Source organism: Syngnathoides biaculeatus, chromosome 17, assembly GCF_019802595.1.
Source record: "Syngnathoides biaculeatus isolate LvHL_M chromosome 17, ASM1980259v1, whole genome shotgun sequence".
Classification (NCBI taxonomy): domain Eukaryota; kingdom Metazoa; phylum Chordata; class Actinopteri; order Syngnathiformes; family Syngnathidae; genus Syngnathoides; species Syngnathoides biaculeatus.
Genome location: NC_084656.1, coordinates 9,601,262 through 9,615,714, shown reverse-complemented (window position 1 = coordinate 9,615,714; position 14,453 = coordinate 9,601,262). Strand labels below are relative to the sequence as shown.

General features: G+C 39.9%; 1 protein-coding gene across 1 annotated transcript; it reads right to left on the bottom strand.

The window, feature by feature from the left end:
* Nucleotides 1–315: 315 nt before the first annotated feature.
* On the bottom strand, nt 316–13,001 carry lhx3 (LIM homeobox 3). The gene is made up of 6 exons (XM_061801354.1): nt 12,819–13,001; nt 7,935–8,106; nt 6,545–6,747; nt 4,443–4,594; nt 1,450–1,621; nt 316–1,373 (listed from the first exon to the last, which is right to left on the bottom strand). Exons 1-6 carry the CDS (start codon nt 12,886–12,888, stop codon nt 955–957), a joined length of 1,188 nt encoding a protein of 395 aa, XP_061657338.1. The 5' UTR covers nt 12,889–13,001; the 3' UTR covers nt 316–954.
* Nucleotides 13,002–14,453: the final 1,452 nt, after the last annotated feature.

The following is a 14,453-nucleotide window of genomic DNA, read 5'->3' as shown; positions in this document are numbered from 1 at the left end:
GGGAGTGCAGGAACGGGGCATGAGTTGCAACGATCTGGTGCCGGACCAGTCGTCCTCATGGTCCTATATACACCGGGGTCAATCAGCCAGGATGAGGCACAGGTGTACGCCTACCAATCATGACGGCCGCGTGGGAACCCAAACAGGAAGGGCTGGACCGGCAGGACCATGACACCCATTATGGATATTAATCTTGTCCACCCAAAGAAATCCAAACAAGTGACAAATTTATTAATTTATTAAAGTCCTACATCATTTATCAGGAATCGTCATGATCATAATCAACATGGTCACCACCATACAGGAATAAATAAGACATAAAACATTTTTCCACATATACATACATCACGGCCCCCGGTTGCTGCAGAAAGCATGTCTGCCTTTTTTTTTTTGTTTTCGAGTAGAACAGGACAGACAAATGCATAGATGTAAGTGGAATCCTAGGAACTGTCGTTAGGATGACATCTCGCCACACCGTTTGCAGAAAGTGCAAAGTCTACACTCACTGGATTCTCTGATTAATGGTCCTCGTATAAAAATAGTCTCCACAATGATAAAGCATTATGTATATATATGTACACACACACACACACATACATACAGTATACTATATTTATCTTGACATTTGGCAACAACCAGACAATTAAAGACTTCTGCACCTGAACACACCGTAGACAACCAAAAAAGCAGTAAGAGGAGCTGAGGGAAGCTTAATTCTCAGTCTTCATATTTTCTGGAAATGAACGCTACATAGAATATTTGTCCAAGTGTTTTTTTTTTTGTGAAGGAGTTTGTCCTCCATTAAAACGGAACCAATTATTGGTTATTAGTGATTTCCAAGTTTCCACCACTCTGCCGTACAATCACGGTCTTTAGTCCATAATACCAGACAGAAGACAATAAAAAAAACAGACTAAATGATGAAAGTACGTCCAGTTTCTTATAAACAAGCATTCAGAATTGTCCATGATCCACTTCATCCAACCAGGAGGCTGGACTGGCGGGGAAGTCTGGGTATCCACCACTGCTACCGGTGGAGAGGTCTGAACTTGGGCCATTGGCGGCACCGATGGAAACCCTCACAGCGGGGTTCACCCCCCCGCCTTGGGTCATAATGGACAGGCCCGACTCAGGATAGACCAGGCCGGTGATGAGCGGCTGGTGCCGGGGTAGCGCCGAGTGGGACCCCGGCGACTGGGGAAGGCCGTAGGGGCTGTTGGAGCGGATGTCGTTGAATTGATCTTGCGAGGGCAGGGTGGCGTGCTCCAAAGGGAAGGAGGCATGGTTGTTGCTCCCTGGGCGGCCACCCATGGCTGGGGAGTTGCTGCTGTAGATGCCATTGCTGTGGCCAAGGTCTGACATGGGAGGTTCATCTGTATCCAGACATGAAACGACAGGTTGGTTCTTGGATCATCTTTCCCGGAATAGAACTGACCAAATGAGTGGTACCTGTAAATGACACCTCGGCGTCACTGTCCATGCACTCTTCCTGGATGCTGTCTTTGTCCGACTTGGAGCTTCCGCGTGACCTCTTCATGTTCCGGAAGTACTGGCCCCACCTCTGGCGCCCGGCGTCCTTCTTCAATCTCTTTTCTTTGGCCCGCCGGTTCTGAAACCAAACCTGTAAGAGAAAAAGATAACACACGTTTATGAGGTTTCAAGTCACCAAATGCATGGCCATTCTCTAATGAAGCAACACTTTTGGAAGCATCCCCAAAAATTGTCTCTCCTTGTTTAATGGGACAGTCTGTCTCTGTCATACCAAAGGACAGTTTGGAGTCTTCATTTAACCTAAACTGCATGTTTTTGTACTGTGGGAGGAAACTGCATTACCCATATAAAACTCATGCAAGTACGGGGAGAACATGCAAACTCTACACAGGACGAGTCCAGACTTAAACCCCTATCCTGAAAACTACTCTAACCACGATTTTAAATGACTCTTACTGGAGACCTTGCAGGTCCCCTCGCTGCTCACTTCACAGTTACTGCTTCTAATTTCTGTTTGTTTTTCTTTAATTCTCGTGACAGCTTTCATCCTCCTCATTGTGCTCTCCACCTGTTCAAGACCGTTTATCATTTCACTTTTGTGTTGGGTTGCTCCGCTAATTTATTTTTGTTATGCTTTTTACTTACTGTAATTGTGGACTTATAAAGCTCTACTTCTACATTAGTTGGACATTACATTGGGCACATTGCACTTAAGACTGCTTAGCACATCTTCCTCAGAGTTCTGAGAACCTGGGTTCAAATCTGGCCTCGCCTGTGTGCAGTTTGCATATTCTTCCTGTGGCTGCGTGGGTTTTCTCTGGGTACTCCGGTTTTCTCCCACATCCCAAAAACATAGTACATGGTAGGTTAACTGAAGAAATTGCTCATAGGTGTGAATGTGAATGGTTATGTGTCCTGTGATTGGCTGGCGACCAGTTCAAGTTGTAACCCGCCTCTTACCCAAAGATAGGCCGGGGTAGGCCCCAGCACACAATCCTCGATCCTCGTGAGGATAAGCAGAAAATGGATGGATTACCATTAAGCTGTCTATACTGCAGGTAGCAGTAAGGGTCAACTGTCCATTTCTTTGAATATCCTTCTGCTGTTTTTGTTAGCTTAGAGTTGAGTCTAAAGTATGTATGAATATATTTTGGTTTTGTTTTGTTTTTGTTTGTTATTTTCACCTTGACTTGCTATATTTATACATTTTATTTGAATTGTTATATCATATTTTTTCTTCCCTGTGTATGAGCCTGGTTAATAAACCAGACTTTGGAGTTCATCACTAAATTAGTTTATAGTTATGATTCTGGCACATTCTGACAAATTGTTGTTATGTTGCAAAGTCAAATTCTAGTAATGACACTGTCACAAACTCAGGGCCCCTGTACTCAGTCGGTCCGCTTACAGTATGAATTGTCAAATTGAATTAAGTTTTCATATTGCCATGAAGGATAATTGTAGGGGTATCATCCAAATAAAGAGAAATCCTCCTGTGAAGCTTACTATTACAGCAGACCAAAGTACTACTGCCATACATGCTATATTTCCTATTCCTGTTCTTACTGTTGTCATTGTTTAGACATTTGATTTGAATAAACAAGTTAAAAAAAAACGTTAATTTATTGTTTTGAAGTTCTATGAATACTGACATAGTCTTGGCATTATGCTTAAAGCCAAAGGGATATCGGAATTTTAAGGTTTTGAAGTCCTGTGACATGTTTCTGGAAACAACCAACCAAAGTTCTTGGGCCGTAATTCACAGTTCCTCTTCCTGTTCTTACATTTATCATTCTTTCTACATTAGAGTAAAGTCCCCCCCAATTGTGTTTCAAGGTTCTTTCAGACGTTTTTTTACCCTTTACTGTTGACAAAACTCTTGCTGTAACCCTCATATGGTCTTTCCAGTTCTGGTTCCTGCTTTATTTTCATGTAAATATTACACTTTAAGGCTCCATATTTTGGCCATTTAGATCTGGATAGAGTGACTCTCTAAGATGGACCTAATGTAAAAGTATTAATTTCATTAAAAAGGAAAAAAAAAAACCACCTTGTTTTTGTCATATGAGTGTGTAGGGTCCCCTGGCAGCTTTTTCTGTTTGACCCAGTTTTATTTCCACTTTGTCCAAATTTGTCGAAGACTGCCCCCTTTCTTCTGATTGGTTGACTCTGTGTTCAAAACCCACTTTTGAGCTCACACGTTTGTTATGACACCGCTGACTCAGTAGCAGGATCTGCACTCGTGATGTAGATCAGCTCAAGAAATACGAATGATCTGATTTCAGATGTGTCCGCAGAAATACATCTGGAACTAATACATGTGTGGATGATTTTAATTAATATGAGAAGAATAATATCAGACCCCATACAAAATTGGTTAGGGCAAAATATGGGACGCATAAAAATTATTTCAGTCAAACCTTCTAATACTCCTGCTATTTTTTCTGCTCTTTTCATTACACGAGCAAAAAGGTTCCTTCCTTTTAATAGTGAAAAGGGAGGATAAAACATCTCCATTTCTTTGCCATTTAATCTGCCACGCACACGTACAGCACGAAAAAGGGGTTTTACATGTGCCTTGATGATATTCCGCCCCGGGTGAACTCTCCTCGCCTCCTTCCCTTTCACGGAATAACGAGAAGCATTTTAGCGGCTCCCGTCCCCCACGTTTGTCCTTGCAAATAAAAGAATATATACGACTGGCGGCATGGGAGCTCCTCGATCGGGGGGACAATACGTGAGTGTGGCCGGCTCTCACCATTGTTAACGAGCTCCCACTTAAACCGCGTCGACTTTGATGTGGACTTCATCTTGCTCCATCTCGCCGTAAATTCACCCTGGCGTTTGGGTCCGCGGAGTGCTGCATTGCCAGCTCGGCCGCCCATTGTACCGTCGTAATTAAGTCAGGACACTAATGGATCGGCTTCCTAATGGATCATAATAAACCTTACCTGCACGACCCGCATGTCCAGGCCCGTCTCAGAGGAGAGCTGCTCGCGGACGTGGCGGGCCGGCTTGGGAGAGTTATTGTAGGCATTCTTTAAGGTCTCCAGCTGTTTGGCTGTGATGGTCGTTCTGGGCCTTTTCGCAGTCGAATCTGCTTCTGAAGGGTGAGGTAGGTGACGCCCAATGTGAGTCAGTAAAGGAAAAGGACAATGGGACAAAGGGCATCCTTGACTAAAAATACGATGGCATAAAAATGGTTTTGATGTTAAAAAAAAAACATGATCCTAACCCTAACTAACACCTAACCCAAACCCCTAAACCATAATCACTATCTCAAAATATTAATCTAACCCTAACCACTAACACTCCTCCAAAGGTTTCAAAATGTTTGAAAAAAAAAAAACCAAAAACATTGGAACAACAGAACTAACTTCAAAGTCCAGTAATTAACTACCAACCATAACACACAACCATTACTGTAACCCTAAACCCTAATCCATACCTCAAAGATCCAAACCCAAATGCTAAACTTATCTTTATTCCTTACAGTATGTAAAGAAAGTGTTGGGCATATTTGAAGAAAAGCAGATTGTTGGAAAAAATGGACCTGACATGAAAGATCATACACCCCGAACCCTAATCGCAAACAGATTTCTAACACCTAACTGTAACGGTAACCGCAATAACACCTTTTTCACACTCCACTTAGTTTTCATAGCGTTGCATTCTGGGTAGGAGACAAAATTGTGCTGGGACAACGGTGGCCCAGTGCAACTGTGTCCGTATTTGGTATTGGTTGCTGAGTTACCAAACAGGTAGCAGCCTCGTGCCTTTTCCCGATGGTTTTGATGCTAAGTAGGTATGAGGCAAAGCTCTGGCATTTCTAATAATCAAGAGGAGGATACAATTTCTACAATTTCTTTGTATCTCAACATATTCTAGCCGCACACATACATCAACATCCCAGCAACATTGGTGAACACATTTTCCCCTCAAAAAGGCCCATCTTTGAATAAATAAATTGACAGATTAAAGCATAAATGCTATCTTAACCTTTTTGTTATATATAAATAAAAATTACACTTGGCTAATATTATACCAGATTGACATTATAACTTTTGTGGGCCCCATAGAGGATGGCCGGGCCCCCCAATTTGGTAACATCCAACACACTTATGTACCCTATGTGGAAAGTTTGAAATTCAAGCAAAATGTTCTCAGAAAAAATATCTCAAATGTTTCTAACTTCTGTACCTTTTTTTGTATTTTTTATGCGATCAGATACAGTACAATAGATCATGAAATGAAAAAACTTGTCATGATCAACAAAATTTTTCTGTTCCCTCTGTCAAATCAGTTATTTCAAAAGATGACCCATTTTACTTAATTCTAATATCTAAATATATAATTTGATAACTTGTATGACTGTTACTCGTGTTAAAATGTTACTTGAAGCTTTGCGTGGACAGCTAATAACGGTTTTATGACAGCAAACAAATGGTAATTCACTATCAATTATTTTCTATGTTACGACTTGGGAGTTGAGCGTAGTCTTGGATCAGATTGCAGTCCTTACTTGAGGTTCCACTGTACCTTTAAGGGTATCACCGCATCTGTAACTTATTTTACCCCCACAAGTTATTTGAAATACGACACGCTTACAAATGCAACCAATTATATTTAAGTAATACAAAAAACAAGTTGGTTCAAAGTATGAGGCCAAGTTAAGTTTAACAGCTCAAATGACCCCAGAATGGCCATTACGTAAAACCTGGCGTCTTATTAATTGCATCACATCTGTTGGCAAAACATCCTCCAAATGGCTGCCGCCCCCCCCCCCCCAACACCTCCTTCTTCTAAGTAATTGCACCCTTTCATTAGTAAAATAAATGTGTGTGTTTTGGGGGGCAGAAAGTTGAGTTCAGCCCTTCGGTGTATGTTCAAACAAACAGATGGGGAGATAAAAAAAAAAAAAAAAAAGGGGCGGGGGACCTTTAAATTTAGCGCGCCAGAATTTAATGTGGGTCTTGAGGGCCTCTTATAGTAGCTGAGTGCATCGTGCATCTTAATTTTATTCAAAAGAAGTAGTCAAGAATGACACACGCACCTCTCTGTTTGGCGGTCTCGTAGTCGGCTTTGCACACCAACCGACTGTCCTCCATCAGGTAGTACTCGTCGCCTGTGGCCAGCTGCCGCTTGCACACGATGCAGGCGAAGCAGTGCAGGTGGTAAACGAAGTCCTGGGCCCGCCTCACCACCTGCGTGGGCGGGATGCCCTGCTGGCATGCCGCGCATTTGGTGCCGAATCTCCTTTCGGGCCACGGGTGCAGGACAAGGTGCATGGTTAGTTTACATTCAGCCTTTTCAAAATATGTCAATCATTTACCAAATGTCTCACCAAGTTAGAGCCGGTAATCAGTTATTTAATCCCAAACCACCCACCCCTCCAATAAAAAAATCCTCCATACTTTTTGTACAAAATCATGCAAAATTGTCATAAGAGATGACTCAAACTTTTACTTTCAGTCTCAGAACAGTGAAACACTTCAGTCTTGTACTATTTTTCGAATAACTTTGTAAACAAGTAGACAAACATAGAAGCTCATTTGAAATATCTCAATGTCTTACGAATTTTCTTACCAAATTTTAATGGGAAATCAGTTACTCAAGCCCTATCTTAGAAATCTGTCATTAATTTTTGTACAAAATTCTTACTAAATGGTCAATGAGAGCAAGCTTGTTGCTTACTTTCAAGTTCAACCCACGAGCAAATGTTAGTCTTCTGCTGCTTTGCGAACTCACTCGTAAAATAGTAAACAGACATTCAAACACAACCCATGAAATAAGTGTCAGTCTTCAAATAAAGATTACCTTTACTTTTTCTGCAAAATCACATCAAATTATCACCAGAACAGACTTTTTTGTACAAAATCTTACAAAATTATCGTGAGAGCCGACTTAACACGGTCGTCGGTAAGAAATGTTGCAATATTTTCAAAGTGATTATTTCCCGCCATTCCTTTACACCAAAACTACACTCTGTGAGTAATTTAGCTTCCTTGCCAACAACAGTTTAATAATACTTTTCATAATCACTATCATTGTTGTGAAATTTTGTGAAGAGGCCAAACGAGTAAACTCTCTGCCAACAGTTTACTTTTCATACAAAAACCCTACAAAAATTCCACTAATAATCGACTATTGTCTTACACTAATGACTTAAAAGACATCTATCCTGACCTGATATTAAACTACTTCAAACCAACAAAGAAACATGGTGGAAGTCAGCCATTTTGATGTATTACTTTTCCTTTAAACTCGCTTGAGTTCAACTTTGGTTCCTGTAGACATATTGTAAAAATGAATATGTCCTTGAGGTGTCAGTCAAAAGTGAAGATTATGACATCGGTAAAAGGAGACATTATGATCCCCCTGAAAGTCAGTATCGTGTTCGTTGTACCAAATGTCCTGTCATTTTGGCGTGTGTGTCTCCTCACTTGAAGAAGTCATCCTTGCAGTAGACGCTTTCCCCCCGGCTGAAGCACTTGTCCGCCAGCTGAGTGTGGCAGTCGGCGCACTTGAGGCACTTGCTGTGCCAGTGGCGCTCCAACACTTTCAGGATGAAGCGGTCCACGATGTGCTGGTTGCAGCCTGCACACACTGGGATGTCTGGTCAAAAGGGAAAAGAGATGAAAGAAAAGGAAAAAAAAAAAGAAAGGGGGGGGGGAGACATGATTAGGTCACGTACAACGCACACACACACAACATTCTTTTGAATATACAATCCATCCATTTTTCTCACTGGGGTCGTGGATATACAATCCCAAGACTCATTTAATTATACAATTGCATCTAATTCATGAAAAAAAACATTTAAAAAAATAGAGGATTAACTTGCTTCGTATTACTCATTTAATGAATGATTATTACTGCAGTAATTTATTTCAATGTTATTTTCAAGTTGTATTATATATTTTGGGGGGCTGTGTAATTAAAAATAGTTCTCAAAATTTCATGATTGGTTTCATGTTTTCGATCAAGTTATTTTAGTGGTTATAAAATATTAAATACATTTTTAAAAAGTCGTGAAATGCACAACCACTGCCAAATGCTTTGGGACTTACAATTAGACGATTAGAAAATATCCAATGTTAATTATTTTGTCTATGGAAATGTACAGCATATGAAATACCAATCATGATGTCCATTAATGAATACTTCTGAATATTTTATGGAGTTGATTCTCCAAAATTGTTTGCCCTATAATGTATTGTATTATTATGTATAAGGTACCTTCAAATGTAACACCGCAGTTAATTGTGCAAAGTAGAGAACTCAGATAGTAAATTAAATTCTGGTTTTGTTCACTTTGTTTAACTGTGACAGATGGGAGATATCATTCGTTTATGTTTTTGTTCAAATAATTTTTTCATCATATTTATTATTATGAATTAAAACACTCAAATGCATGTTAAGATATTTGACAAAACTAATTAACAAGGACATTCTCGATGTTTTATGCCTTATCGAAACATATTACGAATATAATAATTTATGATAAAAGCCTACAATCGGGTATACTGAAATCAAATTTACATGAGGCTAATAAAAACAACACCCGCCCATCTTTGAATAATTGAAAGAAAAGCAGAAAGGTCACATAAAACCTCACCGACCGGCTTATTATTTATTAAAACAAACGCTGCAAAGAACGTGATCGTGGCCGGCATTGTGGATGCTGCACGATGCCGTGAAACATGCATGAAGCCTTTGTGCAGTTTGGGAGCGGGACTCGGTGACGTCACTAGACAGGTGCTCCTTCCCCCCATCCGAGCAATAAGTCAACAAGTCATTTACTCGCTTTTGGAGAGCCATTTTGAATATTAAAACAACAAAAGAGCCGCTACTCCAAACCCTTGAAGCCCAAAGCATTCACCGTGGGACGAGTTCGAGAGCGTCTTGAATGCAAAATAAAAGAGCCGTTCACAGAGATGAACGTCGATTATTTGTATTTGAATTGGACTTTTCAATTGGCCTGGAAACTAAAGTTGGAAACAAAAGTTTGTTCATAAAACGGGAAAAAAAGAAGCTTATAGGCCTACTATATATCAAAACACAGAAGAAAAAGATGAAGAAGAAAAAGAAGAAAAAGTGAGAAGAAAATGCAATAGAAGAAGACTTACGAGGAAGAAGCACATGTGCAGTTAGTGGAGAAAAATTCGAGTATTAATACAATTTATATTCGTGCACACACTATATTCGCACAGATTTAAAAATACTGTATACATTTGAGAGCGTATTCATCTCCACGAGGAGCTTGTTTGCGACCTTTTTGGACTCTTTCCAGTCAGGTGCCACCTGATCGGCGGGTTTAAAGGACGTGAACCCTTTTGTCTTCAAACTCGCTTTTTTATTCCGCCCCCCAACCCCCATGCACGGTTGAATAGCAAACAAATTTACACATCAATGTTTCAATTTCTACTTTTGTGCACACATACTGTACACGTGTAGAAGTGTAAACATGATCAAAGATGTTGCTTTCGTTTTTTTTTTTTTTTTTTTTTTTAATATGTTGCTCACGTCTTAGAGCTCTGATCATATGCACTTAATATTTTGGCAGTATTCGTTAATACTGGGAGGTAAATATTTATAATCGGTTTGCTAAAATGTATTACACCCGTGTTCATTTTCTTCCCTGGGCTTGTAATGACATAATAATGCTCTTTGCCTTCATAAAAACGACTTGTTTTTGAATAATTAAGCGAACTCTCTGCAGCTTTAATTGTGAGTTAAAATGGGATATTTAGCATTATACTATGCAGTATTTCGTTCATTAAAATTAGAAGCATCAAGACTTCTCAATTATACCCACCAATATGGTTCATTTTTTTTTTTAAGTTTATCTGTCTCCGTTTCAAACATACGTGAGATTTGCGTTCAAACGCAATGTTGATCGAGCCCCGCAGCACCCCGATGAATTTTATTGACGCCGATCTTTGGCACAAAATGGCGCCTGGGGAAATCAGGCGGAGTGCTAGCATGCTGATGAATCGAAAATCAATTGCGCTATTCGGCCACATTTAACCCACTGGGTGGATTTCAAGGAGGGAGGGAGTATGTATCTTTTCTTTCTAGGCAACTTCCAGGACATCATTTGGGGTTTTAGGTGCCAGTGGAGTATTCACTTTATTTGTTGTTGTTGTTGTTATTATTATTATTATTATTTGCAACCAAGGGGCACGGTGGCTCAGCTGGAAAACGTTGGCTGCACAGTTCTAAGGTCCCTGGTTTAATACCGGCCCCGCCTGCGTGGCGTTTGCATGTTCTCTCCGTGCCTGCGCGGGTTTTTTCAAGGTTTTCTCCGGTTTCCTCCCACATCCCCAACATTAATTGGACCCTCTAATTTGTCCCCAGGTGTGATTGTGAGTGCGGCTGTTCGTCTCTATGTGCCCTGCGATTGGCTGGCCACCAGTTAGGGTGTACCCCGCCTCCTGCCTGTTGACAGCTAAGATAGGCTCCAGCACTCACGCGACCCTCGTGAGGATAAGCGGCTAAGAAAACGGATGGAAAGATATTTGCAACCACGGGGCTGCCTTCAAGCAAAAAAGAAAAAGAACAAATCCAAACTATAACCTAGAGCAATTTATCGAACGATATCTTTCTATGAATTTCTTCTGAACCCTTGATTTAAAAAATGTGTAAAATGCAAGAAAAGGGGTGCATTATCCTGTTAAAAAATATATGTGATAATAATAAGACGTATTAACAAAGATTTGATTTGAGTCTAACGCTTTAATGCAAAAAAATATTAAGTATGCTCTAGCTACATCTTTTTTATTTACTTGGAAAAAACAAAACTAAAATAATAACCGAATTGAACTCATTTTACATGTTTTCATTACGTTTTTCAGATCGCACGTGTGTGTGTATGCGTGTCTGTGTGTGTCTGCGTGCCTGTGTGAGAGAGAGAGAAGGAGAGAGTTTCTGATTTTAATATTTCCGTTAGAAATTTAGAAAAATAACAGTAGTATCCTCCGTGATTTTGGTTGAAAAGCCCCCCCCCCCAAAAAAAAAACCACGATTTCATAAATAGTGTTTATATTTAAATAGACTCAACACTTAGGTTTTTTTTGTTTTTCATCAATCAGTTTTAAAAATATGTATTTAAATATTTTGGGGCGGTGTGGTAGATGTTTTTAATGCTTAAGTTTATGTGTAAAAAGATCAATAAATTGTGTTCTGTAAAAATATGCATTTGTTTGGGCAGTAGTTGCTCAGATCATTTTAACCTTTATTAATTATTGTTACGTTACGTAATGCTATTATTATTAGTTGCAGTATTTCATCAATATTTTTTAACATATTAAATTGTAATACTTTGAATTTTTTGAGGGTTTATCCTGTATTTACATACATGGTGTAATACTCTTTATGTTTTTGTGTTTTATTAGTTTTTTTAAAGGTGATAATATCGTTTGGAAAGTCAACATTTTTTTCGGGTGTGTGTGTGTGTAGTGGTGTGTTTACGTACCAGCAATTTATGCCTATTTCGACAAATGCAGGTGTTCCACCTGCAGCAGGAACGTGCCACCTGTTGCAGCGCAGTCTCATTTGTGTCTCCTGTCTTTTTAAAAGTATTTTATTTTATTTATTTATTTTGGGGGATGGTGGGATGGGGGGGGTGGCTGTCCACGCACCATATCCGTTATCGTGACGCCAACATGGCGGCGTCGGTGGTGTGAAATGGCAGAACGCGCACAACATCTGTTCGGGCCATTTGTGCAACAATGGGAGCTCATTACGCATTCAAACGTCTCCCGCACGCATGCAACGCACCCAAAATGTGACGAAGGTGGGGATGTGCGGCATAAAACACGCCAAACACATCGCAAGGCAAGTTTTTGCACTTTTTGGTTCAAAAGAAAAGTCGTTCACTCCTTCTTGTGATGCGTTAAGGAACTCTGGTAAAACTGAAAAACTCGCAGGAAAAAAAAAAGTCAAAGAAAAATGAAATTGAACGCAACCTCAACAGCATATAAATCAACTAAATCATGAATTTTAAAGCAATTTTTTTGCTGGAGAATTTATGGGAAAATATTTACAATGTAACACCCGAACCCAGCTGTTGACTGAATGTCATCAGGTTTGTGTCAGTCCTCCCCTAATACTTTTAAAAGCGCCGTCGAAATCTGTTGATTTATTTTTTCCAAAGACACCCATTGTGGTATTTAGAATCAGCTTTCATTAGTTCCACAGCCACAAAATTAAACAGATAATGATGCAATTAATTAAAAAAAAAAGCCGTACGATCATATTTGTACATGCAGATCTGTTTTTAAGCACCGTGTATTAATATGAATACTTTCTTGTATGATTCTTACCTTGGCCTGCGCTGTAGCGAGAGAAATTGGCGTTATTCTGACAACTTGAGCTCGGGTGTTCGAGCAACATTTTGCAGTCTTCCTCGCTACCCCAAAAATCAGATGCACTTGTCTTGGTCAACGAGAGAAAAAAAAGAACTCCGAAAAAACAAAAGTGTCTCCCCCGTGTTGTCACGCACAAGAGGAAGAAGTCATCAAGTGTGGACGTGCTGGTTGAGTTTGGCCAGAGATGAGGAAGGGGGGGGGGGGGGGGGGCGGTCCTCGTGCATGCGCGGTCAGCTGATCCGACTGTGAGACTTCTGCGAGGGCAGGAGGTAACTGTCCACGGTCCTGAATACTCCACGCCCCCTCCGCTTTAGAGGACATTGCATTGTATGACCAGATTTTTACCCCTCGCCCCCCACTTTTTAAATAGATGCTGTGGTGCACGTGTCCGTCGGGCCACACGAGGCCAATCGGGGGTCGGTGCAGCACGAGGACATTGTTGCTGGTGCTGTTTTGTTTGTTTTAAAATGTGCACCACGCTGTATGTCATGTCATCTTCAATTCTTATCCTCCCCCCTTCCAGTTTTGGCACTTTAATTTTTAATATCACCAGTCAAATGTAACGATGAGACAAAGACACGCCAAATACATACAAAATACCAGTTACAAACGGAGGGTTTTATTCGCTAAGAGGAGAAATAAGTTACTTGGCCGTGTGTGAAAAAGTAATCCTCTCCCCTTGTTAAGTTATGAATTACCTGCAGTGAATCACATTTGTGTGGAAAGTTGAGGACATTTTCACTGAACACATCCAAACCTGATTACCTCCAGACCTGATTAAAAAATAAATCATTTCAATACAACCTTTAAGACACAACAAAGTTGACCCCCCCAAAAATATTAAAAAATGTTAAAATAATTAATAATTAATATTAATAATAATTAAAATATTCCAACAAATGATACAATCCAAATAAATTCAAAATCAGATGAGAAATAAAGTATTTGACATCCATCACTCTGAAACCATTAAAAGGCATTTCTAAAGGTTAAGGACTCCAGCAAATCACAGTGAGTGCCATTATGCTACAAACAAACTTCTCAAACAAGGTTTTTGGGAGAATTTTCTATGGAATGACAGGATGAAAGTTGAATTTTTGGGGGGAAGGTGTGACTCTCATCAAATCAGGTAAAAATATAACACAGTATTTCAGAAAAAGAATGTCAAATCCACAGACGAACACGATGGTTGTAGTCTGATGGTCTACGGTTGCTTTATTCCTTGTGGAACTGGACTACTTCCTGGTAATGATCCAACCAGGTGATCATTTTTTTTTTTACCAGAAAATCCCAAAGGAGGTGGTTTGGCCATCAGTTTGTGACCAACAGGACAAACAACCAAAACAAATGTTAGATGCCTTAAAAGAAAAGAAAAAAGAGAAAGGTTTTGAGTAGCCTATCCAGGGTCCAGACTTCATTCTGATTGAAATACGGTGGAATGATCTTTAAAGGCTGTTCATATTTAAAAAAAAAAATAACAATCAATTGTTGCTAAATTCAAGCTATTCTACAAGGAAGAGTAGGCCAAAATGTCTCTTAAAAGCTGTAAAAGAATCACAGTGAGTTCGAGATAAGATTTGATTTCACTTG

Bases quoted from the DNA above. Each gene is read 5' to 3' on its own strand.
- lhx3 (XM_061801354.1), bottom strand. From the start codon at position 12,888: ATGTTGCTCGAACACCCGAGCTCAAGTTGTCAGAATAACGCCAATTTC. The intron at 6,748-7,934 runs GTGAGGAGACAC...GTGGCCCGAAAG, and splicing joins TGCAAGGATGACTTCTTCAA to GAGATTCGGCACCAAATGCG. The intron at 4,595-6,544 runs GTGCGTGTGTCA...CTCACCCTTCAG, and splicing joins CGAGACCGCCAAACAGAGAG to AAGCAGATTCGACTGCGAAA.